Raw genomic sequence first — 27,572 nt, 5'->3', positions numbered from 1 at the left:
GTCGACTTCCATCAAGCTTTCGTTTTCTGGTCGTTGAATATGATACAGATTTCCACAAACTTTCTTCATATGAAATTTTAATAATACGCATTTATCAAAGATTACACATTTTAAAATAACTTACCATTATATGATTAGAAAAAAGAAAAAATAGCTAAGAATATCTTAAAACAGAAGAGACAAATTCTTAAGTTTGTTGATCCGGTAATGTCATGGTAAGGTATACTTCGATATTACTTTTACTCTCAATAGACGTCACCTAAACTAATCCCGTTGGGGTGGCTGTCGACGATGCGCCTGCGCATAATTATGTATTGGGTAAAGGCATAGCCTGAGTTGTAGTTTTGAAGGTTAGAATAATCGAAATTGTCATTATCACCCAATACCAAAATCCGCAATCACTTAGTTGCCAACCCAATAATTCATAGCCATGGTAATATTTTTACTAATTTATACGTATACAAAATAGATTATCTTAGAAAGATTATTTGAGTTTGTTGTTCTCTTTTATAGGCCACTGCATGAGAAAAGAATTCCTGAAGCCAAAGAAAATGATACATCCAAATAGCAGAAAGTCTATCGCTATTACGAAAAAAGTCAAAAAGTAAATAGAATTACTATTAAATTATGTGATTTTGTTATGTACATTTCATTTATTTTATATGATTATATAATACTTTTGTGTACTAAAGAAGGAAATGGACAATGTGTTTTGTTTCAGAAAATCAAATAGACAGAAAGCAAAAGTGTCCCGCTTGATAAAACAGAATTCAATAGGAGAGAAAATATCGTGAATCAGAAACAATATGAATCCAGGTGTGTGTCCTTATACTTCAGAGTTAACTGCAAGTTTGTTAGAAACTAAGGTAAAACAAAGATGTATGTACATGATGATACAGTGATTGTAAATTAAAGATCTGATTAGTTATAATTCTATGTTTGATCCAAAGGTACGTAGCAAGAAATGATGAAGAAACGGAACAAATTACTATTAAAAGATCTATAGGTAACAATAGGAGTAGACAGCATGCCAGCAGGGAACGTGTAATTGGAATAACCAAGTAAAGAGAACTAGGAGAATATGATACATGTGGAATAGGTAAAGAATTACAGCCAAATTTATTTTCAATATATGCTGATATACAAACCCTCCTTTATTTTTCAGAAATTCCTGACATTTTAAATGCAACTCAGTATGAAATGTTAATGAATTGGAAGAATGAATTACAGTATGTGAATAATTTTAAATTTATAAGGTTTGGTGACAAAGATTTAAACAAAATGTTAGATATTTACATATTACAATATAAAGTACTTTGTATAAGTAATATAATGTTGATAATAATATAATTATATATTATATTATTAGATATAACTAATATATATATGCATATGGTTGAAAATTACACAATATGTTAATTATAATTATTTATAAAATCAAATTATATTTAATATTACTATATATATATAAAGACCAAGTATCCATGTGAGCATATATATGAGTATTGAAATAAACGACGAAATGACTTCGTCTAAGTATTTTGTAGTGAAGAAGTCTGATACCCTCAGACTTCGTTAATATAGAAATTTAATTCTGATTACGATGGTATGGAGCAGTTTTATTATTTGACTATACGCGGTATACTTAATAGTATAATTTCAGCAAAATTCGGGATATGGAATATGAAAGTATATGTGAAAGTCTAACATTGTCTGTCCATTATGATAAATATTATCAAATTTCACGTGCAAGAAAACACTTCGCGACAGGCTGGTTTCAGAATCAAAACAAATTTTGAACGTTCCTTTGTGTTTTCAAAGATGTGTTTTGATAATGATGTCGCCTGAGGATATTTCGAGTAATAGAGTTCATTTAGTCCATTGTTGTTCATTGATATAAATATTACTTGCATTGAATCTTAGTTTATGGTTGATAGATGTGTATATTCTTCATTAATTATCTTCATTCAGTTTAATAGTTTAATTGTTCATTAAAATAATAAAGTAAAATAAAGTATAGAATCGTTAAAATTTCAAATGAAATTAGATTGCAAAATCAAAGAATATTAGCCCGTTAGATACAAAATATAATAGATAGACTAATCATATTTTGCATAGTATATAACGTTAAACGTTATTACGTAATGCTACATATAGATATACGTTATAAGGTAATGGTATATAACGTTATACGTTGTTACGTAATAATATATAACGTTATAAGTTGTTACGTAATGCTACATAACGTTATACGTCATTACGTAACAGTATATAACATTATACGTTAAAAGGTACTACTATATTACGTTATACGTTATTACGTAACGCTACATATCGTTATACGTTATAGGGTAACACAATATAACGATATACGTTATAGGGTAATAATATATAACGTTATATATTATAAGGTACTACTATAAAACGTTATACGTTATTACGTAATAGTATATGACGTTATAAGTTATTACGTAACGATACATATCGTTATACGTTATAAGGTAACACTAGATAACGTTATACGTTCCTACGTAACGCTACATAACGTTATACGTCGTTACGTAATAATATATAACGTTATAAGTTGTTACGTAATGCTACATAACTTTATACGTCATTACGTAGTGCTACATTACGTTATACGTTATAACGTAATAGTATATAACATTATACGTTAAAAGGTACCACTATATTACGTTATACGTTATTACGTAACGCTACATATCGTTATACGTTATTACGTAATACTATATAACGTTATACATTATTACGTAATAGTATATAACGTTATACGTTATAAGGTAATACTATAGAACATTATACGTTATAGGGTAATACTATATAACGTTATACGTTATAGGGTAATACTATATAACGTTATACGTTATTACGTAACGCTACATATCGTTATACGTTATAGGATAACACTATATAACGTTATACGTTATTACGTAATAGTATACAACGTTATGTGTTATTACGTCATGCTACATAACGGTATACGTTATAATGTAATAGTATATAAGGTTATACGTTATAACGTAATACTATATAACCTTATACGTTATAACGTAGTACTATATAACCTTATACGTTATAACGTAATACTATATAACCTAATACGTTATAACGTAATACTATATAACGTTATACGTTATTACGTAATAGTATATAACTTTATACGTTATTACGTAATAGTATATAACGTTATACATTATAACGTAATAGTATATAACGTTATACATTATAACGTAATAGTATATAACATTATACGTTAAAAGGTACTACTATATTACGTTATACGTTATTACGTCCTGCTACATATCGTTATACGTTATAGGGTAACACAATATAACGTCATACGTTATAGGGTAATAATATATAACGTTATATATTATACGGTACTACTATATAACGTTATACGTTATTACGTAAGGCTACATATCGTTATACGTTATAGGGTAATACTATATAACGTTATACGTTATTACGTAGTAGTATATAACGTTATACGTTATTCCGTAACGCTACATATCGTTATACTTTATAGGGTAACGCTATATAACGTTATACGTTATTACGGAATGCTACATAACGTTGTACGTTATTACGGAATGCTACATAACGTTATACGTTGTTACGTAATGCTACATAACGTTATACGTCATTACGTAGTGCTACATAACGTTATACGTTATAAGGTAATACTATATAACGTTATACATTATTACGTGATAGTATATAACGTTATACGTTATAACGTAATAGTATATAACTTTATACGTTATTACGTAATAGTATATAACGTTATACATTATAACGTAATAGTATATAACGTTATACATTATAACGTAATAGTATATAACATTATACGTTAAAAGGTACTACTATATTACGTTATACGTTATTACGTCCTGCTACATATCGTTATACGTTATAGGGTAACACAATATAACGTCATACGTTATAGGGTAATAATATATAACGTTATATATTATACGGTACTACTATATAACGTTATACGTTATTACGTAAGGCTACATATCGTTATACGTTATAGGGTAATACTATATAACGTTATACGTTATTACGTAGTAGTATATAACGTTATACGTTATTACGTAGTAGTATATAACGTTATACGTTATTACGTAACGCTACATATCGTTATACTTTATAGGGTAACGCTATATAACGTTATATGTTACTACGTAACGCTACATAACGTTATACGTTATATGATAACACTATATAACGTTATACATTAAAAGGTAACACTATATAACGTTATACGTTATTACGTAATAGTATACAACGTTATGTGTTATTACGTCATGCTACATAACGGTATACGTTATAACGTAATAGTATATAAGGTTATACGTTATAACGTAATACTATATAACCTTATACGCTAGAACGTAATACTGTATAACGTTATACGTTATTACGTAATACTATATAACGTTATATATTATAAAGTACTATTATATAACGTTATACGTTATTACGTAACGCTACATATCGTTATACGTTATAGGGAAACACTATATAACGTTATACGTTATTACGGAATGCTACATAACGTTTTACGTTATTACGGAATGCTACATAACGTTATACGTTGTTACGTAATGCTACATAACGTTATACGTCATTACGTAGTGCTACATAACGTTATACGTTATAAGGTAATACTATATAACGTTATACATTATTACGTGATAGTATATAACGTTATACGTTATAACGTAATAGTATATAACATTATACGTTATAACGTAATAGTATATAACATTATACGTTAAAAGGTACCACTATATTACGTTATACGTTATTACGTAACGCTACATATCGTTATACGTTATTACGTAATACTATATAACGTTATACATTATTACGTAATAGTATATAACGTTATACGTTATAAGGTAATGCTATAGAACGTTATACGTTATAGGGTAATACTATATACCGTTATACGTTATAGGGTAATACTATATAACGTTATACGTTATTACGTAACGCTACATATCGTTATACGTTATAGGGTAACACTATATAACGTTATACGTTACTACGTAACGCTACATAACGTTATACGTTATATGATAACACTATATAACGTTATACATTAAAAGGTAACACTATATAACGTTATACGTTATTACGTAATAGTATACAACGTTATGTGTTATTACGTCATGCTACATAACGGTATACGTTATAACGTAATAGTATATAACGTTATACATTATAACGTAATAGTATATAACATTATACGTTAAAAGGTACTACTATATTACGTTATACGTTATTACGTCCTGCTACATATCGTTATACATTATAGGGTAACACAATATAACGTCATACGTTATAGGGTAATAATATATAACGTTATATATTATACGGTACTACTATATAACGTTATACGTTATTACGTAAGGCTACATATCGTTATACGTTATAGGGTAATACTATATAACGTTATACGTTATTACGTAGTAGTATATAACGTTATACGTTATTACGTAGTAGTATATAACGTTATACGTTATTACGTAATGCTACATATCGTTATACTTTATAGGGTAACGCTATATAACGTTATATGTTACTACGTAACGCTACATAACGTTATACGTTATATGATAACACTATATAACGTTATACATTAAAAGGTAACACTATATAACGTTATACGTTATTACGTAATAGTATACAACGTTATGTGTTATTACGTCATGCTACATAACGGTATACGTTATAACGTAATAGTATATAAGGTTATACGTTATAACGTAATACTATATAACCTTATACGTTATAACGTAGTACTATATAACCTTATACGTTATAACGTAATACTATATAACCTTATACGTTATAACGTAATACTATATAACGTTATACGTTATTACGTAATACTATATAACGTTATATATTATAAGGTACTACTATATAACGTTATATATTATAAGGTACTACTATATAACGTTATATGTTATTACGTAACGCTACATATCGTTATACGTTATAGGGTAACACTATATAACGTTATACGTTATTACGGAATGCTACATAACGTTTTACGTTATTACGGAATGCTACATAACGTTATACGTCATTACGTAGTAGTATATAACGTTATACGTTATTACGTAACGCTACATATCGTTATACTTTATAGGGTAACGCTATATAACGTTATATGTTACTACGTAACGCTACATATCGTTATACTTTATAGGGTAACGCTATATAACGTTATACATTAAAAGGTAACACTATATAACGTTATACGTTATTACGTAATAGTATACAACGTTATGTGTTATTACGTCATGCTACATAACGGTATACGTTATAACGTAATAGTATATAACGTTATACGTTAGAAGGTAACAATATATAACATTATAAGGTGATACTATATAACGTTATACGTTATTACGGAATGCTACATAACGTTTTACGTTATTACGGAATGCTACATAACGTTAAACGTTGTTACGTAATGCTACATAACGTTATACGTCATTACGTAATGCCACATAGCGTAGAAGTCAGTACGTAATGCTACATAACGTTATACGTTATAAGGTAATACTATATAACGTTATACGGTATAGGGTAATTCTATATAACGTTATACGTTATTACGTAATAGCATGTAACGTTATACGTTATAGGGTAATACTATAGAACTTTATACGTTATTACGTAATAGTATATAACCTTATACGTTATAGGGTAATACTGTATAACGTTATACGTTATTACGTAATACTATATAACGTTATACATTATTACGTAATAGTATATAACGTTATACGTTATAAGGTAATACTATAGAACGTTATACGTTATTACGTAATACTATATAACGTTATACATTATTACGTAATAGTATATAACGTTATACGTTATAAGGTAATACTATATAACCTTATACGTTATAACGTAATACTATATAACCTTATACGTTATAGGGTAATACTGTATAACGTTATACGTTATTACGTAATACTATATAACGTCATACATTATTACGTAATAGTATATAACGTTATACGTTATAACGTAATAGTACATACGCAATATATTATAATGTAATACTATGAAATGTAATATAATATAATACGTAATACATTATGACGTAATGTAATATAAAGTAATACAATATAACTGAGGTGTAGAATGTGAAAGCTGTCAACTGAATACGCGGCGGTTCGTTCAACAGTTTGTTTACTTTCTGATCAGCGACTTCTTCCGAACTCTCGACTCGCGACTCTTACTAATGACTGGTTACGGACAGCTACTGTGTTGACTCACTTGCTTCCCTCTGTCACCTTTCGATATCCCCACTATGCACGTGTTCGTATCCGTCCGCAATCATGGTAACGTACGCCTTCTGCGCAATATTTGAAAAAAGGGCAAAACGTAACACAATATAACGTAATTCCATATAACGTAAAACATTTTAACATAATACATTATAACATGATACTATATAACGTAATACATTATAACTTAACACATTATAACGTAATAAATTATAACGTAATATAATGTAACGTAGTAATATATAACACAATACATTGTGACGTAATTCATTAAATTTTAATACTAAATAACATAATACTATATAACGTAATATAATATAACGTAATACTATATTATTTTGTCAAGTAAAACGAATAAGATATTTCTTAACAACGATCAGTATTCTTTAATCCTTATTATTTAATTATGAGAATATTATATAAACAATTCTTTCTCCGTTTGCTTTTTCACAAATTTAGTTTTATTCTGTTTAGCTAATGTTTCATACTTAGGTGAAAATGTAACTGTTACAATGATATTTTGTAATATTTTCCTTGTATTCAGACAATTTTACATTTCAGATATATAAATTATTCAGTTTACAAAAATCTGTATAATTTAAGCATATCGACTGTTACGTAATGGCAAGAAAGTATTAACTTGAATATACTGTATATATGAATATGTTGTATATTATACATTAAATATGAAATTATATCTCATGAACATTTTGATTACTCCATCTGTTATAGCCTATAAAAAAAACCAGTTACACAAAACACACACCATATTTTATATATATCTAAAAGTATGAATATGGTAATATGTAATTTTAGTAGAAGTATCTTTGTGGTTAATTCTAAAAAAAAAGCAAAAAAATTAATTTATTGAGCTAAATAAATAGAAATTATCTAGAATATGGTGGTAGAACATAATTTCCTGACTTCCATCACAAAAGAAATATCAATAATTAATACTTGCATTACATTATCAAAAAAGAATATATAATTCTATGATTGTTTATTTTCCAACATGATTATATGTATATCGATGTGTAGTGTACAAAGATGTACACATTGAATTGTCAAATTATATATAAAATAAATTTTATGAGAAAACAATTTTTACAAAATAGGCATTATAATATATGTATATATATATGTATGCTGTGTCCGTTTTTCGCATATTATGTATAATTATAGTTTTATATAGTCACATATTAAAATAATATTACATAGATTTGTTATAATTCATGTCCTTAATATAATATTAATTTCTATTTACAAAAAAATATTTTAAAACAGAAACGAACACATAACAAATTTAGATTTTTTATAGATGAAAAAATCTATTTGTCAATTAGGATATTACAATGTTGTACGTTCACTACATACGTACATCACTTATTGACAAAAAGATATGTCTATAGCTATACAAATATAATGATAAGTTACATGTTACTGTTTCGCGTTTTTCTTTCTTTTTTCTAATAGCTGTTACTCATTTTGTCTTATGTCACAGTTAATAAGTATAAAACTTCATACATAAATTTTATCCATCCTGCATTTACTTACATTATTTATACAAATGCAGATTCTACTGCACTTTATCATTTGATACGTATTCTATATATCTGTTACATTGTACAGATATAAATATATCTCTGCATAATATGTGTTGCATTGAAACATTCAAATAATATTTATTTGAATAAAATTTATTTGACTAATTTATTTCTATTTATTTATTTATTTATTTATTTATTTCTATTTATATCTATTTATTTTATTTTATTTGATTAATTTATTTTTATGTATGTATATGCAAGTGTTTATGTTCTTAACTAATATCTTGAAAGTCAGAAATGTATTTTCTTTTAAGAGATTGACATGAAAAAATGTAAAATGTACCATCCAATGAAAAATAGTTGTATTAAAAATATTATATTAGATTATATAAATTTTTCATATCATATTTAAACTGACATGTTTATATCTTATGATAAAAATATGATAAAGCAGATATTTATTAATTCATAGCAACTTATACAAATTGTGGTACACTATCTATTATTCTATAACAAGATCTTGTAATATTTTGACATAATTATATAATATAATATTTACAGAATAAATTTATGATGTTTTAAAATTAGAGCACATACAGATCGCTTCTTATATATTGTTTCATAAATTAAGATATAAGTACTGATATATTAACTTGTTTGGCTTTAATTAAATATGAACAGTACGAATATATGTATATATATATATTTTGGCTCTTCATGTATATGTGACATTATCACAAACTGTGTCATTAAAAACAAAAAATAACTTCTGTATGTATAACGCATGATCTACAAACATTTGCGCTTTTATTTTGAAAACTTTTCTTTAATTTATATAATATTCACTGTAATACTCTATCATTACAATATTTAAAAGATGATTTTGACAAAGAAGTACATTCGTTATTTTCTTTCATCATTAACAAAATCATTAATTTATGACAAAATTCATAAAAATGCTATAGCTACATTTATACTATGAACATGAACTTTCTTTACATTGAGATATTTTATTCCTTAAATAAGATAATAAACAGTCATAGTTCAATGCCTATGTACTTCAATGACATATAATCATTCGTTTATACAAGCTATGTACAAAAATGTCTAATCAAGATTTATACACATTTTAAATTTGTTGTAAATCTTTCTTCTAAAACGAGAATGCAGTGGAATGTAATTATTAAAGAATAGAATTTTCTTTTATGTTTGTAAAATAAAATTGATATGGAAATTTGAATGTATTCTCTCGGTCTTTTTCTCTCTTAATATACATGTCTCAAGATTTAGAAAAACTTACGGAACATGAATAGTGCCACTGCATTCTGAACATTGTTTGCTTTTATAACAAATTAAATTTTAACTTAACAACAAGAGGATTTTGCAGGTTCTGCTTCGACTAGATTAAAATCTAAACCACCAGGCCTAGCAAATCCAGTTTTTATTCCATCCCAACCATCTTCTACCTTATATTCACCAGTCTGTATTCTATTATAAACTTCCTGTGTAACTGTTCGAAATGCTTCTTCAACATTAACTCCAGTCTTTGCGCTGGTTTCAATGTGATGTACACCATGTTGATCAGCAAAAGCTCTTGCTTCTTCCTTTGAAACTTCTCGCCTACTTCCATTGGTAACTAAATCTAATTTACAACCTACCAATGCAAATACAGGGCGATGTGGCTCAATATGTCTACGAGCTTCCATCATCCACTGAGGAATATGTTCAAAACTTGCTCTGTTACATACATCATACACAAGCAGGGCACCAACAGAGTTTCTATAGTATGATTTTGTAATTGACCTAAGATAAACAACACATTTCATTATTTTACTTGTATCAATGACATATTATATCTTGTTTTTAATATATTCGTAATTACCAAAAACATATAATACAAATATAACACACCTAAATCTTTCTTGGCCAGCTGTATCCCATAACTGTAATTTTATTCTTGTTCCATCCTTTACTTCAATTAATCTAGCAAAAAAATCTACTCCTACTGTTGGATCTGAAAGCTAATCAAATAAAATATGTTATATACTTCCTATAATAATATCAGGTATAAACTCGTTGAATTGTAAAAGAATTATAATTTTTAATTTACTAAAAAATATACTCTATATAAAAGTCAATGACAGATTCAAGATAAAAGATAAAAATGTATCTCAATCAAAGATACCGTTTTGTTTATTATTGTTCAGTAAGCTATTAATTGTACAATGTATATAATAATTATATTTGGATATTAGAACTAATTCATTTGCATGACAAAAATTCTTCAAACATATTTAATATCATAGCATTTTTATGTTGTCCTGAATTCTTTATTTAAAAAATAGCAATCAACTAAATAAATATTATTAGATCAGCAAAATTGGAAATACTCCAACGACATAAAATCTATTTCAACTTCGATTTCAACATCAATTACAGTACAACTTATTTGATATTATGAAAAATGATAAAAGAACAAAACATAACAGATTTGATTAAAATCAACATTTTTATCAACATTGTTGATAAAAACGGTTAGAGTCGCTACGTACCTCTGCGAACTTCCCATCAGTAAAATATTTCAGCAACGAACTTTTTCCGACTGTACTGTCACCAATAAGTATCAGGCGAAATTGATAGTCAAAAATTGGTTCCACCATCTTGACGTATGTATATATTACGATTAAAGTTCTTCACAAGCAATACTCCAGTTGTCACTTATAAAGTCATGATTTTCTTGTATGCGCTTGTCAAGAGTAAGAACCTCGCTGACCGTGACATTAATCATCAACTTCCTACCTTTGCCCAAGACTGTACTGCACTTATTGCGCACGACACTGTGCAAATAAACATGTAGATTTCGTAAGGATCTTTGAAACCAAACACATCATAATTTTTAACGAACTAGCTGTTTTTAGCCGTTCCAGATTTCACTGCTTCTTTCTTCTTTAATTCTTTGAGACGCTCACAGAACCACGCGGTCATAGTAGTCACCTAAAATATACATTTCACGGGTTTAACTAGAACGCTTGAAAGACATCATAATTTAATTTATAAATATTGCTTACACATGTTTTTAGTTTACTTATTACAAATCTGTATACAATCAATGAACACCAAAAATATTAAAGGAAAATATTGACTTCTTTTCTTTACTAGTTAAATAAAGTGGACAAAAGAATATTATCTTAAACTCTAAAAATAAGTATTCGAAAATGTTTCGGAAACATTCTCTATTTTTGTTATACTACTTGAAACGATAAATTCTTCATTTTATCTATTACGTTGAAAGGATTAAAGGTTAATTAAGAGATTAATTGAGCATTTTCACGTATACTAATTATGTAAAACATAGTGCCATTTGCATCTTAAATGTAGAACAAGACACAGAATGTGTAGTATATATCTATTCAAATAGATACGTGTACACTGACTATAAAGTAATAAAAAAAGCGACAGTATTCGAAATTAATAATAAAATAATAAAGGTTAGAATAATGATCTTCACTCGTCTTTGTTTAAATTCTATCTATAACGAGTTATTTCTTATGTAGGATTTGCTACTTATGTAATAACAACCTAACCACTAATTTTGTAAATAAGTTTTAGTACGTATAACCTAACTACGTGATTTTTTGTAATAAAAAATTTTGAATTTAATTTTACTCTTAACCTTTTATAGTAGGATAGTAACTCATTTTTTAATTTTTTTCTAGAAAAATGAGCGAGAAGAAATTAATTAATGAAATTATTGAATTGCGTGAGTTGTTACGCACGAAGGAAACTCAATTAGCTGCCTTAAGGCGCGAAAAACAAATCTTACAAGATTACGGTTTGAATAACAAAGAAATATTACGATATAGTAGGCAAATATTTTTACCAGAAATTGCTATTAAAGGTGCATTCTATTTATAAAATTTTAAAATGTATTATATATATCAAATTAAAATCATATGAATTTCATGTAACAAAAATCTGTTATTCTTTAGTATTTAATATTTTCTGTTCTATGTATTCTTAATTTGATATATAAATAATAATAAAGTTCTTATTTTCAATTGTAACATTTTTCATTATATAATTACAGGTCAAGTTAAATTAAAGAATAGCGCAATATTGATCGTAGGAGCAGGTGGACTTGGATGCCCAGCAGCATTATATTTAGCATCTGCTGGTGTTGGACAAATTGGTATAATTGATTATGATGATGTAGAGATTAACAATCTTCATAGACAATTATTATATGCAGAAGCAAGTATTGGGACACCAAAAGTAAATACTGCTGCAGAAAGTCTTAATCGGTATTTGTATATCAATATAATATGCATAGATTTTTACAAGTATATGTATTAAATGTTTATTTGATGGTAAAATTCATGATATAAAATATCACTACTTTTATAATCTAAGCTAAATATTCCTAATTTTAGCTTAAACAGTGACATTAAAGTTATTCCATATAAAATTCAACTAGATAGCAGTAATGCTCTAGACATAATAAAGCCTTACGATGTAGTGGTAGATGCTACTGATAATGTAGCTACACGTTATTTATTGAATGATGCGTGTGTTCTAAGTAATAAACCTTTAGTATCTGGATCAGCATTAAAATTTGAAGGTCATTTATCTGTATTTAATTACAATGGACCTTGCTACAGATGTATATTTCCTAAACCTCCTCCTCCAGAAACAGTAACAAATTGTGGAGATGGTGGTGTTTTTGGCCCAGGTATTATTTTTTAATTAATTTAATTAATTTATTCAATATTTTTAATTCAGAAAGTATTTATTACTTAATTTAACTGCAGTCGTTGGAACTATTGGTGTCTTACAAGCATTAGAAGCACTGAAGATACTACTCGATCTTCCGCATGTATTATCCGGTCAACTTCTATTATTTGATGGACTAGAAACGAAGTTTCGTAAGATCAACCTGCGTGCTAAAAATATAAACTGTACCGTTTGCGGCGAACATCCAACTCTGCACAAATTAATTGATTACGAACAATTTTGTGGTGCAAAAGCAAATGATAAAGATCCGAAATTAAATCTATTAAGAACGGAAGAAAGAATAAGCGTGGAAGAATATAACACAACATTGAAATTAGACATGAAAGCTCATATTTTAATCGACGTACGTTCAGCCGAAGAATTTAACATCTGTCATTTAAAGAACTCTATAAATATACCATTATGTGATATTAATAACAACGAAACAGTAACATTAATAAGAAGTAGAATACAGGAAATACAAAAACAACATGATAATGCTAGTTGTAAGTATATTTTGCTTAATATGTTATGTTGAAGTTGTAAATATATAATAAATGTGTATGTATTTGTTTTAGTATATGTTATGTGCAGAAGAGGGAATGATTCACAAAAGGCAGTAAAAAGTCTTCAGGAAATATTTCAGGGAAGTAATCTAGAAATAAAAGATGTAATTGGTGGCATTCATGCTTGGAGCAAGAAAATCGATTGTACATTTCCTGTATATTAATTGTATAAAATTGTATGCAATTGATTACTTTCATGTTTATTGATTTTTACTATTAAAATTAACATGTATATAATTACATATTTGACATTACATCTTTATAAATATATATACGTGAATAACACGTACATTTATAAAAATATATAGTTATATAAAGTGAATTAATTCATTTAGAATAGTCTTCTATCTCAGAAGTAGTTAAACTGGTTTCTGGATACTTGTAATGGGAATCTGATAAATTTCGTAATTTTTCTGCTGCTTGTTCTGGCGTTAAGTCTCTTTGTGCTTGTGCAAGAAGTTCATAGCCAACCATATGTTTCTTTACAGTTGCTGAACGCAATAGTGGAGGTAAATAAATTCCATGGAAAGTCCAATAAGGATAATCTTGTTTTACATATGGTCCAGTTGGTGCTCCTTCAAATAGAATCAATTAAATATTGTGATTAGTTACATGACCTTTTTTAATGAACATATCCAATAATATTTAACCATACCATGCCAACCCATAGAATAAGGAAAAGAGCAATGGAATAAATTATCATATTTTGTACACAGTATTTTCATAGTAGCTGCTAATGATTCTTGTTGGCTTTCTGATAAATCTTGCATTCTAGATACTTGTTTCTTAGGCAATACCATAGTTTCATATGGCCATACTGCCCAAAATGGTACTAAAACTACCCAATCTCGGTTTTCTGATACAATGCGCTCCTACAACATAAAATATACAAATTAAAAAATCTGAAGATTTAAATCTAAATTCTCTTAATATGGTACTTTACTTTTTTGAAAAGTTCTTTTTGTACATAATCTATAAGAAGTGGTTTTTTATTACGATTATAATAATCGTTGAGGTATCTATCCTTTATTTTAGCTTCATTTGGTAAGAAAGAGCTAGCCCAAATTTGACAGTGAGGATGAGAATTGCTACAGCCCATTACAGCACCACGATTTTCAAAAATTTGTACCCAAGTCCATTTTTCTCCCAACTCAAGCATTTCAAAAATCCAGCTAAATCATAACGACATTTATTACATAAAATATTACAATACTACAAACTAAATGTATTACCAACATACCGTTTAACCACTTCTTTAATTTCCGAAATTTTCATAAGTGCTATTGTTACATTTGATTTGGGATGGAAACACATCACTTTACAAGTACCTCTAGCAGCATCCATTTGGAATAATTCATCTTCAGATTTTGATGGATTAGGAACTGATTCCAATAATGCAGGAAAGTCATTGACAAATGAATATGTATTTTCATATATTGGAGTTATCTGGAAAACAAGAACATTTAGTATCAGAAAAGTTGTGCAATTCTGGTTTTAAAGTTAAAGGATAGTATTTAAATACATTACCTGTCCACTAGCTCTGACATTGCCTGGACAAAGTGGATTATGAGGGTCATAATCTGGAAGATCTTCTTCTATATTTGTTTCAATTTGTCCCCCCCAGGGTCGTTTCATTCGATGTGGTGACACTAGTACCCATTCTCCCTTTAAGGGATTATATCGAATATGTTGATGTTCTATAAAATATTGATCTAATAGATGATACATAGAACTTGAATTTGATATAATTTCTTCATAAGAACAAAAATTCTAACCAGTAGGATCAAATTGTTTTTTTAAAGCTTCTGTGCCATTTTTCAGGCTGTTCTTATCACCTGAAAATTAGTATTAAGTCTTCATACATATACACAGAGATAAGATTATGTATATATTACATTAATGTGTTAAATTAATTTTTACAGCAAATTAATTTGTTTGACAAAATTACAATTAGTTTACTGCATTAAAGTACATTATTCAATATAAACATTTAAAAATATCATATAAAAGTATTTTGCTTCATTATTGTATACATATACACGAATTACTTACACTTTTGGAATGCTACGAATAGTAATACAAATTTTAATCGTCATGTGGATTTCGTTTTAATCAAAATTATAAATAATGCACAATAGACTCACGCGGGTTTTGTTTTGATTTCGATCATACAGAATGTACAATAAACTGTAAAAATTATTATTAGTTTCACATGCCACTACACATTTATAATATAAAAAAAATAAAACAAAATTTGTAGAAGGTCATATGACTGACGCTTATGTTCTTATAAAATTTATTTACTCGAAAAAAACCTTATGTGATTAATAATGTGTACCTTTTATAAATAATACACCGACTACCTTTATCTTTTACAGATATTTGTTGTACTAAGTTATTAATTTTTCAATTAATATAAAATATTTTTACCTGTTGATGCAGACATTTGTACTTTGGTATCTACTTTTGGTATCGCAAGTGTCGTTTGAGTGCTACTAGCGGACTGGAAAATTTTTAATGACAGCAGTAATTTAAGATGTACGTGTCATTTTTTTCATAGACAAGATCTTGTGTAACTATACCAAGTACAATAATTTATGATAACAATTACATTGCTCACGAAATCTAACGTTCAATGTGTACACATATCGATGTGTACACGTATTACTACGTATTAGATGGTTGGTGTAAAATCAGATTCGATCTCGATCAGAACGAGCTTAAGATGTTAAAAGATATCGCAAGCGTTATTTATAGGGAAACGAATAAACAAATATATGTATGTGCATTGTCAGTAAAGAAAATACGGTTTAAATTGCTTTATTTTTTGACATAGGAATGCTAATATGTTTCGTAGTTTATTACACTAAAAAATCTGCTGCTACGTATATTTCTCAAAAAAGAAATATTCATGATAAAATATATTACTTTTGAAATCAAATTTTAAAATTTATACCTTTCTAAATTCTAACTGCTAATACTAAACAATTATCTTTTTTAATTGTAATTTAATCTTTAAATAAAATTTAAATTTTTATACAGGATAATAAAGAGCATAATTTTATATAAAAAAATATATTAAAATTGTAAGCATAAGTAATAAACAATTTTACAAATTTCCTAGAAGGTCAGATCTTTATATTTGATTTTAGATCTACTTTTCTAAATGAATATAAGAATATGTAAAAATTGTTCCAATAAAAATTTCTATCGTTCAATGTAAATTACCTTAATACTCGCCCTGCATGATTTGACGTTTCGAATAGTTGCCTGCAACTTTTAAACGCGACCATTAACATTATTTGCAAATATGGCGCGCGGTAGTAGCGCTGGTTTTGATAGACATATTACAATATTTTCACCGGAAGGGCGGCTTTACCAAGTAGGTAAGATTTGTGAAAATATTTTACATTAAGACATAAACAGTTTTCTAATTTTTGTTGCTATCTTTCGAAGTAGTAACTCTTATACTAATTTTCTAAGCGGGAACCATGACATGGCGTGATTAGCAATTTTCAACCTTTCTAAGTAAAAGTATCGAATATTTTGCAGAATATGCGTTTAAAGCGATAAATCAAGGCGGTTTGACATCTGTCGCTGTAAAAGGAGTGGACACAGCTGTTTTTGCTACACAAAAGAAAGTGCCTGTAAGATAACCTCTATCACTATACTGTTATTACTAGTAGTTCTTTATAATATTATTCCTTTTTTTCTAAAGTATATAGTATAGTATTTTAAAGTAACATTTGAAGATTTTTTTGCAAATAATACAAATGAAACTTATTAAATTTAAAGATATTTGTTTATAGGATAAGCTACTTGATGCTTCCAGTGTTACTCATATTTTTCAACTCACTGAGCATATTGGTTGCCTTGTGACAGGCATGATAGGTGAGTAAAGTTTTAAAGAAAATGATTATCCTAAAGATTTGTTATATAATTTTTCAATCATTATTATTTGAAATATCTAGATCTTTTTTGTATTAAAGATATATTGTTTTTATTGTGCATTTTAGCTGATAGCAGATCTCAAGTTCAACGTGCAAGATATGAAGCAGCTCATTTTAAATACAAGTATGAATATGAAATTCCTGTGGATGCATTATGCAGACGTATTGCAGATATCAGTCAAGTATATACACAAAATGCAGAAATGCGACCTCTTGGATGTTCTATGATGCTTATTTCATACGATAAAGAAAAAGGACCTTGTGTTTATAAGGCTGATCCTGCAGGATATTATTGTGGTTACAGAGCAATCTCTGTTGGTGCTAAACAAACTGAAGCTAATTCTTATCTGGAAAAAAAGTTAAAGAAGAAACAAAACTATGATCATGATGAAACAATACAGTTAGCAATTACTTGTTTATCTACTGTTTTATCAGTAGATTTTAAGCCAACGGAGATAGAAGTTGGGGTAGTATCAAAGGACAATCCCAAATTTCGGTAAATATTATTTTTACTTCATGTATAAAATTGTTATAAATAAATAACATATGAAATGTTTTTATGTTTCAGAACTTTAACAGAACAAGAAATTGATAAGCATCTTACTGCAATTGCTGAAAAAGATTAATGATTTTATGTATAATTCATTACAAATAAATGTCATGTTTAACACTTAACATTGTTTCATTTTTATACTTAAAATATAAGAGAAAGTATATTATATTAAATTCAAGATATAATTGTTAACACGAATAAATTATACACATTTATAGTTTAAATTAAAAAATTTATTTCAAATTCATATTTCTTATTTATAAGTTATAAAATAGTGAAGATATTGGTAAAATTATTTTCCTGATGCTGTTGCTAAAGGGTTTCGTAGAACTAAAATTACAGAATCACCTCTCAAAAACATTTTTGAAATAAATCTATCCTTATTTACTGGTTTTGCCTAGACAAAAACAAAGCTTTCTGTATACTGTCAATCATAAGTTTTGCTTCAATACCACATAATTATGTTATATTACCTTTTTTTTCCCTTTACCAGTACGTGGAAGTTCAGTCCACATTTCTTTTACATTTTCTAAAACCATGTTACAATGTCTATCAAATGCTTTTACTCTTCCTAATAATTTTTTGTTATTTCTACAATTAATTAAAACTTGCGTATTATTTTTCACAGATTGAGTTAATACTGAAAGTGGTCCAGTGTTAAATTCTTCTTCCTCTCTTTTTGCTAATTCCTCAGGAGTCATTTCAGATTTTGGCTTAGTTAAAGAAGACCTAAAAATAAAAGTTGTTCTGTTAGAAAAATGTTAATAAGAATTCAAAGAGAAAAGTTATAACCTTCAGGTAAAATTTACACAAAAAGATAGTATATAAATAGAAAAATAAGGTTAAGTTTTGTATAAATACAAAAATTACTGTTAAAACGATAAAAAATTTTGTGTAAACATTTACATTTTGATGAATTTCTGTTACGAATGAAATAGATAATGCAAAACTTTTCTCAGGAATAGTACACAAAATATAAGTAATAACTATGTTTTCAAATCAACAAGCAACACAACGTTCAGTTTACTTCTGTTCACTTCCGATTTCGATCACCTCTGAAAATAGGTTATGTTATATTGCATATTGAGTAATCTTACTATATGTATAAATGTATTTGTGTTTATGAAATACATTGAAAAAGCATAGCTTTTTATTTAGTGGTTAGAATTTTTAATATTTTTGTCGATTTAAAATAAAAGTTTACAATGTTCAATAATATTTTATCATATGATTTCGAAGATTAAATCTGTATGTGTATAAAATAAACGTGGCACATTTTAAAGCATAGCTGGGAAAATAATAAGATGAAAACAAACCGACAGAAAAAAGCGAGAAAAAATTTAGGCTTTTTTATTAACAACTTCAAATTTAGATCTCCGTTTCAAGTTCTTATTGATGGCACATTTGCTTTGGCTGCGTTAGAGGTTTGCATTTAAATATATTATTTTATGTTACTGTAATTAAAGTCGACGCTTGCTTTCATTATATAAAGAGTAGAAAATAATATATGTAATTACTTATAAATTAATGAAAACAAGTGACTTGAATTTGTAATAATTTTTAATTCCTTTTAGAATAAATTTAATATACAAGATCAATTATCAAAATATTTTCAATCTGAAGTAAAATTATTAACTACACCATGTATCATTTTGGAAACTGAAAAATTAAGTTCATTTTCGAAAGCAGTTAGTGGTGCTATGCAAATTGTTAAACAATATCCTATACATAAATGTGGACATGAAAAACATTCAATTAGTGGCACAAAATGTTTACTATCTATGGTTGGAAAAAATAATTCATTTAGGTATAATAAAAGTTTCAATGGCTGGAAATTAAAATTAGTGATAATATACATATATGTATATATATCTGTTATGTTTTTTCCAGATATATTATAGCTACGCAAGACAGAGAACTTCAAGATTACTTGAGAAAAATTCCAGGTGTACCAATAATGTATTTGCATGGTAAAGCACCAACTTTGGAAGCACCTTCACAAGCTAGTCGTGAATATGCTGAAAATATTCGTAAAGAATTAGGGATGACTGAATGGGAGAAAGAAAATATTAAAGTACTAAAAGAAGTAGCCGGAGTAACTGATAGAACAGAAGTAAGACTAAAAAAGAAGAAAAAAGGGGGACCAAATCCTCTCAGTTGTCTGAAGAAGAAGAGTAAATCACGAACAGAAATTTCAAAAAATGTTAAAGAAAAAATATCTGGTAGAGTTAAGAAGAGAAAGAAAATGAAAATAGCAGCACATATCAAGGAAGCATTGATTGCAGAAGTAAAGAATACGCAGTTAGGGAGCACAAAATAATTTGAAAATAGATGCATAATTAAAAAAGGACACGTATACATAAAACTTGTATAAATTATTAAAATTTATGCGAATTCCCTTTTATTTATGATACAGTTATTTCTTTCAGCTTACAAAATTGCAATAATTAGAGCTGTATTGTAACGTATTTATATGAGTCCATTTATAAATATAAGTATATTTATTTTACTAGTGAAATTGTTATTTGTAAATACATGAAGTATCATACAACTATGTTATTTAAGTTCGTATAACAAAGTACGAATACATTGGAAGATAGAACTGAAAAATCTCATATTCATGTACATTACAAAATTATTTCAACAATTTTTTTTACAATATTATATAGTAAAAGATGTCTAAGCATTCGACTTTATTGATTAAAATATATAATTATTCATTGTATTTTGAAACGTCCTATTCTTCATATTCCTTTATACTATTTGAGTAGTACTAATAATTACACTTAAAGTAAGAAAAATGAGTAAATTGAATCATATCACTTCAAAGTAAGATATGATTATGATAAAGAAAATATAATACTCTATGAATACTCTAAATTAATAATACTCACTCTATACATATATTACATTCTCGTTCAATATATTTAATCATATAAGGAACACGACGTAAATTTTGAATTAGGAACTTTTATGTGTAGAAAACATGAAGGAAATATAAATGCATATAAATTGCACATTATTTACATTCATTTAACAATTATATAAACTGGAATACTGAAAATATACATTTTACGATATAGAGTAATGCATAAATAAAAAATAAGTCTTGATTATATGCTCTTATATATTAGAGAAATTACTAATTAATAAGGTGCATTAAAATTCTCCTACATACTAGTATAATATATTATAAAATTTGAGATACAATTTATTAATTTCAAAGTGTTTATTTTTTCATAGTAAGAAATATAGAATATCTTGGTTTGTTACATTACAGTTAGCAGCATATTAGGTAAAAGAAAATATGAATGAGACAGAGATAAAATAAAATAATATGGAATAGAAATACTTCAAAATACATATAGTTTTAAACACAAGATTCCTGAAACATTGTTTCATTAAAAAGAGTCATTTAAGATTACAAGTTAAATTCTAATTAAAATTTAATTGCTACTCTATCTTCATGCGTATGAAAAGTTTAATGTGTATTATACAATATGTCATGAAATGTATTATCTATAGGTTAATACAAAGTTAACATTTAAGAGAATTAAGAGAATGTACATTAATTATATGTAAAGATCCTATTTTAAAATTCACTTTAAATATAGAGACAGTACATAGCATAATTTCGCAGAAAAATGCTATCAAAAAATGGAGTTATAATAATTAAAAATAAATCTTTTTTATGTACTATAAAATTTAATAGAGAACTTTTTCAATACCAATTGATAGAATAATATTGGTGATTAATAAAACTTTATTGATAATTCATAAAATAATAATTTAAATTCATATAGTGTTTTTATTGTTTATTGTGCCATTATTTTAATGACAATCTCATTTATATCACGCTTTTTAATTATATTGTATAATACATTTATATATTTGTTTATATGTAAGATCAAGAAAATAATTTTTTGGTAAACTCTCGAATATTTCGTAAACGTGTATACTTTATAAAAAATCATATTATGGGCACGAGTTTCGACAAATTGTGTAAACTGCTAACGATAACTTCGTACAATATTCTTTTATATTCTATGTAAATTACTGCCAGTCTTGACATGAAGGGATAATGTGAATATTACTTTCAGATTAAAGTATTTTTTAAACAAAACATGTAAAACCTGATGTCAATGGGTTTTTTCTATTCCATACATATATAACATCAAGGTTGTTGATTAAAAAGTGCACGGGCAGCCATAGCTAACATTTTCATACGCCGTATAGAATTATGACTTGGATTAGCTGCTACAAAAGCAGCTAACTGAGATTGCAAAGTCATTAACACAGTACCCATATGTTCTCGTGTTACTGGATCATTAGGATCTAAATTTAATATCGCCTCTTCAAGCCACCTAATAAATAATCATAAAGAATGAGAAATTTTTATCTAACATTATTAAGTGCTAATAATAAAAGGTTTCTCTATTACCTATGCTTCAGTTCTGTACGGTGTCCTAAATCTGCGGATAACTGCTGTACAAGTGAAAGAATTACAGGTTGTTGTAAAATACATCTTGAGGTTTGACCTTGAGGTCCTACAGAAGAAAATACTCTAGAAGGTTCTGTTTTTTCACAAACTAGTACTACCAAGCCTAAATCACTAGCACTTAGAGCTTGTTGGAAGGCAGCATTTAACTGTCCTCGTTGGAGGAGAGATATAACTCGCGCTTGAGCATCAGCAACTGCTGATACTGGTATAGCAGGTGTAGTAGCTCGAGAACTATAAGCATATTCGATTAATTTCACCATTTAATGGAAACTGATATAGTGTTTTTAATACACTTACCGTGCATTTGTGATCTCAGTAAGTTGTTGGTTTAAATTATCTCTAATGGAATCACGAATTGTACGTATTGTTCCTTCTTGGAGAATAATTAAACCTCTATTTAATTCTGTTTGTAACTCTTCGCGAACTAATGCGGATAGCGCTTCACTTTGTTGTTCATTTCTTTGCTGATATTGTTTATCTGCAATTGCATCCACATTTTGAAGATCTAAAAAAAAAAGTTTTATATAAAATTAGCCTTCAAATATAATTGGTATTTTCCTTAAATCGTATCATCAATCGTAGATATCTTACATTCACGAGTACCCCTAACAAAAGCATCTTGTACTTGTTTAAACATTGTTTGACATGCTTTTTCTATGCCAGGTAAAAGAACATTTGTAAAGGTTTCTTTAAATGCTGAGTCTAATGCTGGTTTTGCTGCATTCACTGCTGCCATAGCAAGTGTATCTTTTATATGATTACTATTAATGAGCTCTGTCAAATTCTTTTTTAAGAGTTCATCCATTCGAGCAGAATCTAATCTAAGTTGATGCTTTAATGGCTCTACTGTATCTTCAATAATACGTGGTAAGGTAGTTTCAATTTTGTCTTTCATTGTTGTTTCAAGTGTTTTAAGAAAATCGTGTTGCCGAGCCATTTGGCTATATAATGTTTGTTCCAAGGTTGCATTTAGTTGCTGTGAAGCTCGTGCTAAAGCAGATTCTACTCGCGTCGAAATTGGTGTCTCTTGCCTTAATCTAGTCACTTCAGTACTTAACTCTCTTAATTCCTGTCGTTGATCTTGAATTATTTCCAAAATTGACTCTATTTTATTTATTAGTTCGAGAGTATTCAATTCATTTGTTGTTTGCCATGTATTTTCAGTATTTCCTGTAGTATGCGTTGTTGGTTTCGATTCGTCTTTTAATCTTTTTCTTTTTTCTTCGTCATTTGTGAATCCATCGGCTTCCTGCATGGCATGTCTGCTTACATCTTTTAATAATACCATCGGGATATTAGGCCAATCTTCATCAGCAGTATTGGTATCTTGTGGCTTATTTTCGGGTTCTGGTTCTTCATCTGCTTTTGTAAGAGATAAAATTTCTCTTACTTCTCTCGATGGACTACTACCACAACTAGCAGGTGCTTGTTCTTCTAACTCATTTGTGGCTAATGGTGGATCTGTTGCATTTAGAGCCTGAACTGCTTGTGCAAGCGAGGGACTAGCAGATAACACTTTACCTAATTCTGGGCTACTAGGGCGAGAATCTAATTCATTATTTTCTTTTTTGGCAGGCGAGCTGAATGCATCTGGTGTCATTAAATTTAAGCCAGCATTATGATTTGTTGTTGCCTCAAGTGTAGCAGATAAGGAACGATTTTCTTCGCAATTTTCCACTGAAATTCCATTATGATTAACATTTCCCATATCTCGTGAGTCTTCAGAGTAGCCCAGTGATTTATGAGTTAGTGTGTCCATAAGGCAGTTACCACTCACTTGTGAGGCAGGTTTAAAAGCAATATGACATTCTTGTAATGACTTTGGTTGAACTAGATACATCTTTATAACAAGTTGCTCTTCAGTATCTTCTTCACAAGGACATAAATCTTCTAGCGATTCTCCAGTAGGACGCAGTTTACGTAAGCCAGCATCAACAATTCCAAAACTCAATATTGGATATGGGAGGAGGAACTCTGATATTGTATTTACTGATGTTATTTCATCATTATCTTTTGAAAGATTTAATATATACAGAACTTTATTGTATATATCTGATAATAAAAGGTATCCTGCACTAAGATCTAAGCCAGCTTTTAACACTGGTAATTTACCAGTAGAAGGTGTAGGTGCAAATTTAATAGTTTGTAAACAGGACCATACCTCACAAGACCAAACTTTTAATTCTGTGTTATTGTCACATCCAGTTATGGCAAACCTCCAGAACTGAACTCTGTGGAACAAAATACAGTTACAGTGATTATTTCAATTTAATAATAAAATAAATTCAATAAAATATTCTGTTACATATTGCTTACTCTGGATGGTATGTTTTATGGTCATCTAGAAAGAACAAGCAGGAAATTGGTCGTCCACCATGTGGTCTCCATTGATGTAAACAACGAGGTTGTACTTGATTACCATGAGAATTACTATGTAAGTAAACTTGAAAGAATTTGACTTCTCCGTCAAAACTGGCTGTAGCTAAGGCTGTGCCATCTGGACTGAATGTTGCTTCTATGATTGTGTCAGAATGTTGATCAATTTCCAACATGCCTCCATTTTCCTTCACAGCTGGATCAATTGCCTATCATTTAGTCAAACAGTTGGATACTTTGTTCATTTTGTATGGATTTTATAATCTGTAAGTAAGGTACACATTCACCTCTATTGATCTGAATCTTGCCGAAACAGTATTAACTGACCACAACTCTACTTTGGAACCACGAGTTAGAACTAAAAGCTTTGAAACTTTATCTCCATCTGATGGTACATCTTCAGGAATATATGGACACCATATCACACGATGACTAGTAGGAGATATATCGTCTGCATCTACTTGTAGCAATAAACTACATAACAATTCTGATGGTGTTGATTCAATGGTATGTATAAAAAGATTTCCCAAATAATCAACACATGCCAAAATTGCATTAGAAACATGTGCAAAAGCCAGATCTTGTATTGCTGCACGCATTCCTCTTAACAGAGCTCTTTGTTCCAATTCTTTGTATACAACTCTAACCACACCTCCTCCATTACCAACTAAATAATGTTATTTTTTTTAATTTAGAAGATCAATAAAATAATTATAATTTAAGTTTAAATTTACCTTTACCTTTTATGCCATAAGCTAAGTATTTCCCAGACATATGAACAGCTAATAATTGACCTGGGTAAAAGTTATGCTCCCATGTAAAATCAACAATATTTTTTAACTTCACCTTTGAACTACCGTGATTATGACCTCCTGGTGAAGGAATAACAATAACATTGCTACTATATAATTCAACAGAATGTTGATTTTCTTGTCCAGTGAATTCTCTAAACATAGAGGAAAAGATCTTTATATGTATATGAAAAAAGAAAATTGAGTAATAAAAAAGAAATTAAATTAAGTTGATAAATTTAATAATAAAGATCAGAAAATTAATATAAAAAAAATTTTAAGTTTACACTTTTGATATTTATTATGTTTATATAGCGCAATACCAAGATAGATAAAAATCAAAAGCATCAAATGTTATGAATGAAAGACGTATAAAAATATATAAAAATTATCAATGGAAATTCTACCGTTTATAAATGAAATGAAGCTAAATTTCGATAAATACTTACACTGTTTGCTGATATTGAAGATTTAGGTTATCCTCTCCCGTTTTGATCATTTTCATAAACGTGAAAGCGTATTCTAAAAAATGATAAAATTAATAAAATTTTGACGATTACCGAGCCGGAATTCGGACAATTCTAACCCCAGCCGGTGGCACGCCTGATAACGATATTTTGTCAGTCTTACCTTTCGTGCATATATTTGCCGGATTGTAAAAGTGTCTTTTGATGATGCGTTTTTTATTTTAATGAAACATGCGCGAATTATTATTTCATCGATACGAATAAATAACGTGTTTCATGTACATAGTTCAATGAAATTATCAAAAACGAAATGTCAGACAGCTATCAGATACTTGTCAGAAAAACGGACCGGAAGTGCACTGACGGTATTTTATGTATTTCGCGCTATGTGGCGCTTTATGCTATCTTAATTTTAAGCGTTTCAATCACTAAGTATGTATATAATTAGTAAATTTTTTAGATTGTATAGACTAGAAGATGATTTTTTAATACCAAAATACATTATACAACCAAATACATTAAAAAATAATTATATCGGTTATGTTAAAGAATTATACTTTCAGTAATATGTAGCAATCTCAATTTATAATTTATTTTTTATAGCTATGTATGTATATGTATAGATGTAATGTATATGATACGAAGCATGTAATATATCTTTTTGATACTTTACATTCATTATAAGATTTAATAATCAATGTTCTA

The 27,572-nt window shown here is 28.1% G+C and overlaps 7 protein-coding genes and 1 long non-coding RNA gene across 14 annotated transcripts; 4 read left to right on the top strand and 4 right to left on the bottom strand.

Annotated features, from left to right (window-relative positions):
• Positions 1-347: 347 nt before the first annotated feature.
• On the top strand, positions 348-1,307 carry LOC132910893 (uncharacterized). 3 transcript variants are annotated; one of them, XR_009658873.1, is made up of 5 exons: positions 348-433; positions 514-604; positions 722-879; positions 951-1,099; positions 1,166-1,307. It is a non-coding gene; the product is annotated as an uncharacterized LOC132910893 (long non-coding RNA). The 3 variants fall into 3 exon arrangements; XR_009658874.1 differs by having other exon boundaries at positions 350-433; positions 722-816; XR_009658872.1 differs by having other exon boundaries at positions 350-433; positions 722-866.
• Positions 1,308-9,579: 8,272 nt separating this feature from the next.
• LOC132911036 (ras-related protein Rab-39B) lies at positions 9,580-11,581 on the bottom strand. The gene is made up of 3 exons (XM_060967366.1): positions 11,446-11,581; positions 10,805-10,914; positions 9,580-10,696 (listed from the first exon to the last, which is right to left on the bottom strand). The coding sequence occupies exons 1-3, from the start codon at positions 11,551-11,553 to the stop codon at positions 10,258-10,260; spliced, it is 657 nt and encodes a 218-aa protein (XP_060823349.1). The 5' UTR covers positions 11,554-11,581; the 3' UTR covers positions 9,580-10,257.
• LOC132911023 (adenylyltransferase and sulfurtransferase MOCS3) lies at positions 11,429-14,420 on the top strand. Of its 2 annotated transcripts, none has more exons than XM_060967341.1 (6): positions 11,429-11,559; positions 12,610-12,791; positions 12,981-13,194; positions 13,324-13,622; positions 13,702-14,169; positions 14,242-14,420. In XM_060967341.1, exons 2-6 carry the CDS (start codon positions 12,614-12,616, stop codon positions 14,391-14,393), a joined length of 1,311 nt encoding a protein of 436 aa, XP_060823324.1. In that variant the 5' UTR covers positions 11,429-11,559; positions 12,610-12,613; the 3' UTR covers positions 14,394-14,420. The 2 variants fall into 2 exon arrangements, with proteins under 2 accessions (XP_060823324.1, XP_060823325.1); XM_060967342.1 differs by lacking the exon at positions 11,429-11,559 and adding an exon at positions 12,360-12,501.
• On the bottom strand, positions 14,412-16,904 carry LOC132911025 (probable galactose-1-phosphate uridylyltransferase). Of its 4 annotated transcripts, XM_060967349.1 has the most exons (8): positions 16,660-16,903; positions 16,282-16,416; positions 16,005-16,064; positions 15,757-15,926; positions 15,470-15,675; positions 15,173-15,401; positions 14,885-15,101; positions 14,412-14,804 (listed from the first exon to the last, which is right to left on the bottom strand). In XM_060967349.1, exons 4-8 carry the CDS (start codon positions 15,862-15,864, stop codon positions 14,557-14,559), a joined length of 1,008 nt encoding a protein of 335 aa, XP_060823332.1. In that variant the 5' UTR covers positions 15,865-15,926; positions 16,005-16,064; positions 16,282-16,416; positions 16,660-16,903; the 3' UTR covers positions 14,412-14,556. The 4 variants fall into 4 exon arrangements, with proteins under 4 accessions (XP_060823332.1, XP_060823328.1, XP_060823329.1 ...); XM_060967345.1 differs by lacking the exon at positions 16,282-16,416 and having other exon boundaries at positions 16,660-16,904; XM_060967346.1 differs by having other exon boundaries at positions 15,757-16,064.
• A 551-nt stretch (positions 16,905-17,455) lies between these two features.
• On the top strand, positions 17,456-18,975 carry LOC132911035 (proteasome subunit alpha type-6-like). Its single transcript, XM_060967365.1, has 5 exons — positions 17,456-17,615; positions 17,782-17,876; positions 18,039-18,120; positions 18,246-18,675; positions 18,748-18,975. Exons 1-5 carry the CDS (start codon positions 17,540-17,542, stop codon positions 18,803-18,805), a joined length of 741 nt encoding a protein of 246 aa, XP_060823348.1. The 5' UTR covers positions 17,456-17,539; the 3' UTR covers positions 18,806-18,975.
• Positions 18,944-19,794, bottom strand: LOC132911037 (probable small nuclear ribonucleoprotein Sm D2). Its single transcript, XM_060967367.1, has 3 exons — positions 19,639-19,794; positions 19,206-19,461; positions 18,944-19,129 (listed from the first exon to the last, which is right to left on the bottom strand). Coding segments are annotated over exons 1-3 (363 nt in total). The 5' UTR covers positions 19,641-19,794; the 3' UTR covers positions 18,944-19,024.
• A 65-nt stretch (positions 19,795-19,859) lies between these two features.
• Positions 19,860-21,457, top strand: LOC132911034 (rRNA-processing protein UTP23 homolog). The gene is made up of 3 exons (XM_060967364.1): positions 19,860-20,156; positions 20,307-20,539; positions 20,623-21,457. Exons 1-3 carry the CDS (start codon positions 20,037-20,039, stop codon positions 21,050-21,052), a joined length of 783 nt encoding a protein of 260 aa, XP_060823347.1. The 5' UTR covers positions 19,860-20,036; the 3' UTR covers positions 21,053-21,457.
• A 1,409-nt stretch (positions 21,458-22,866) lies between these two features.
• Positions 22,867-27,211, bottom strand: LOC132911013 (enhancer of mRNA-decapping protein 4). Its single transcript, XM_060967300.1, has 9 exons — positions 27,031-27,211; positions 26,850-26,922; positions 26,350-26,555; positions 25,897-26,276; positions 25,550-25,818; positions 23,825-25,464; positions 23,531-23,738; positions 23,174-23,464; positions 22,867-23,096 (listed from the first exon to the last, which is right to left on the bottom strand). Exons 2-9 carry the CDS (start codon positions 26,903-26,905, stop codon positions 22,907-22,909), a joined length of 3,240 nt encoding a protein of 1,079 aa, XP_060823283.1. The 5' UTR covers positions 26,906-26,922; positions 27,031-27,211; the 3' UTR covers positions 22,867-22,906.
• Between the last annotated feature and the right edge of the window lie 361 nt (positions 27,212-27,572).

The sequence above is a fragment of the Bombus pascuorum genome, chromosome 9 (genome assembly GCF_905332965.1).
Source record: "Bombus pascuorum chromosome 9, iyBomPasc1.1, whole genome shotgun sequence".
NCBI classification, from domain to species: Eukaryota; Metazoa; Arthropoda; class Insecta; order Hymenoptera; family Apidae; genus Bombus; species Bombus pascuorum.
This window is presented reverse-complemented; position numbering and strand designations above follow the sequence as displayed.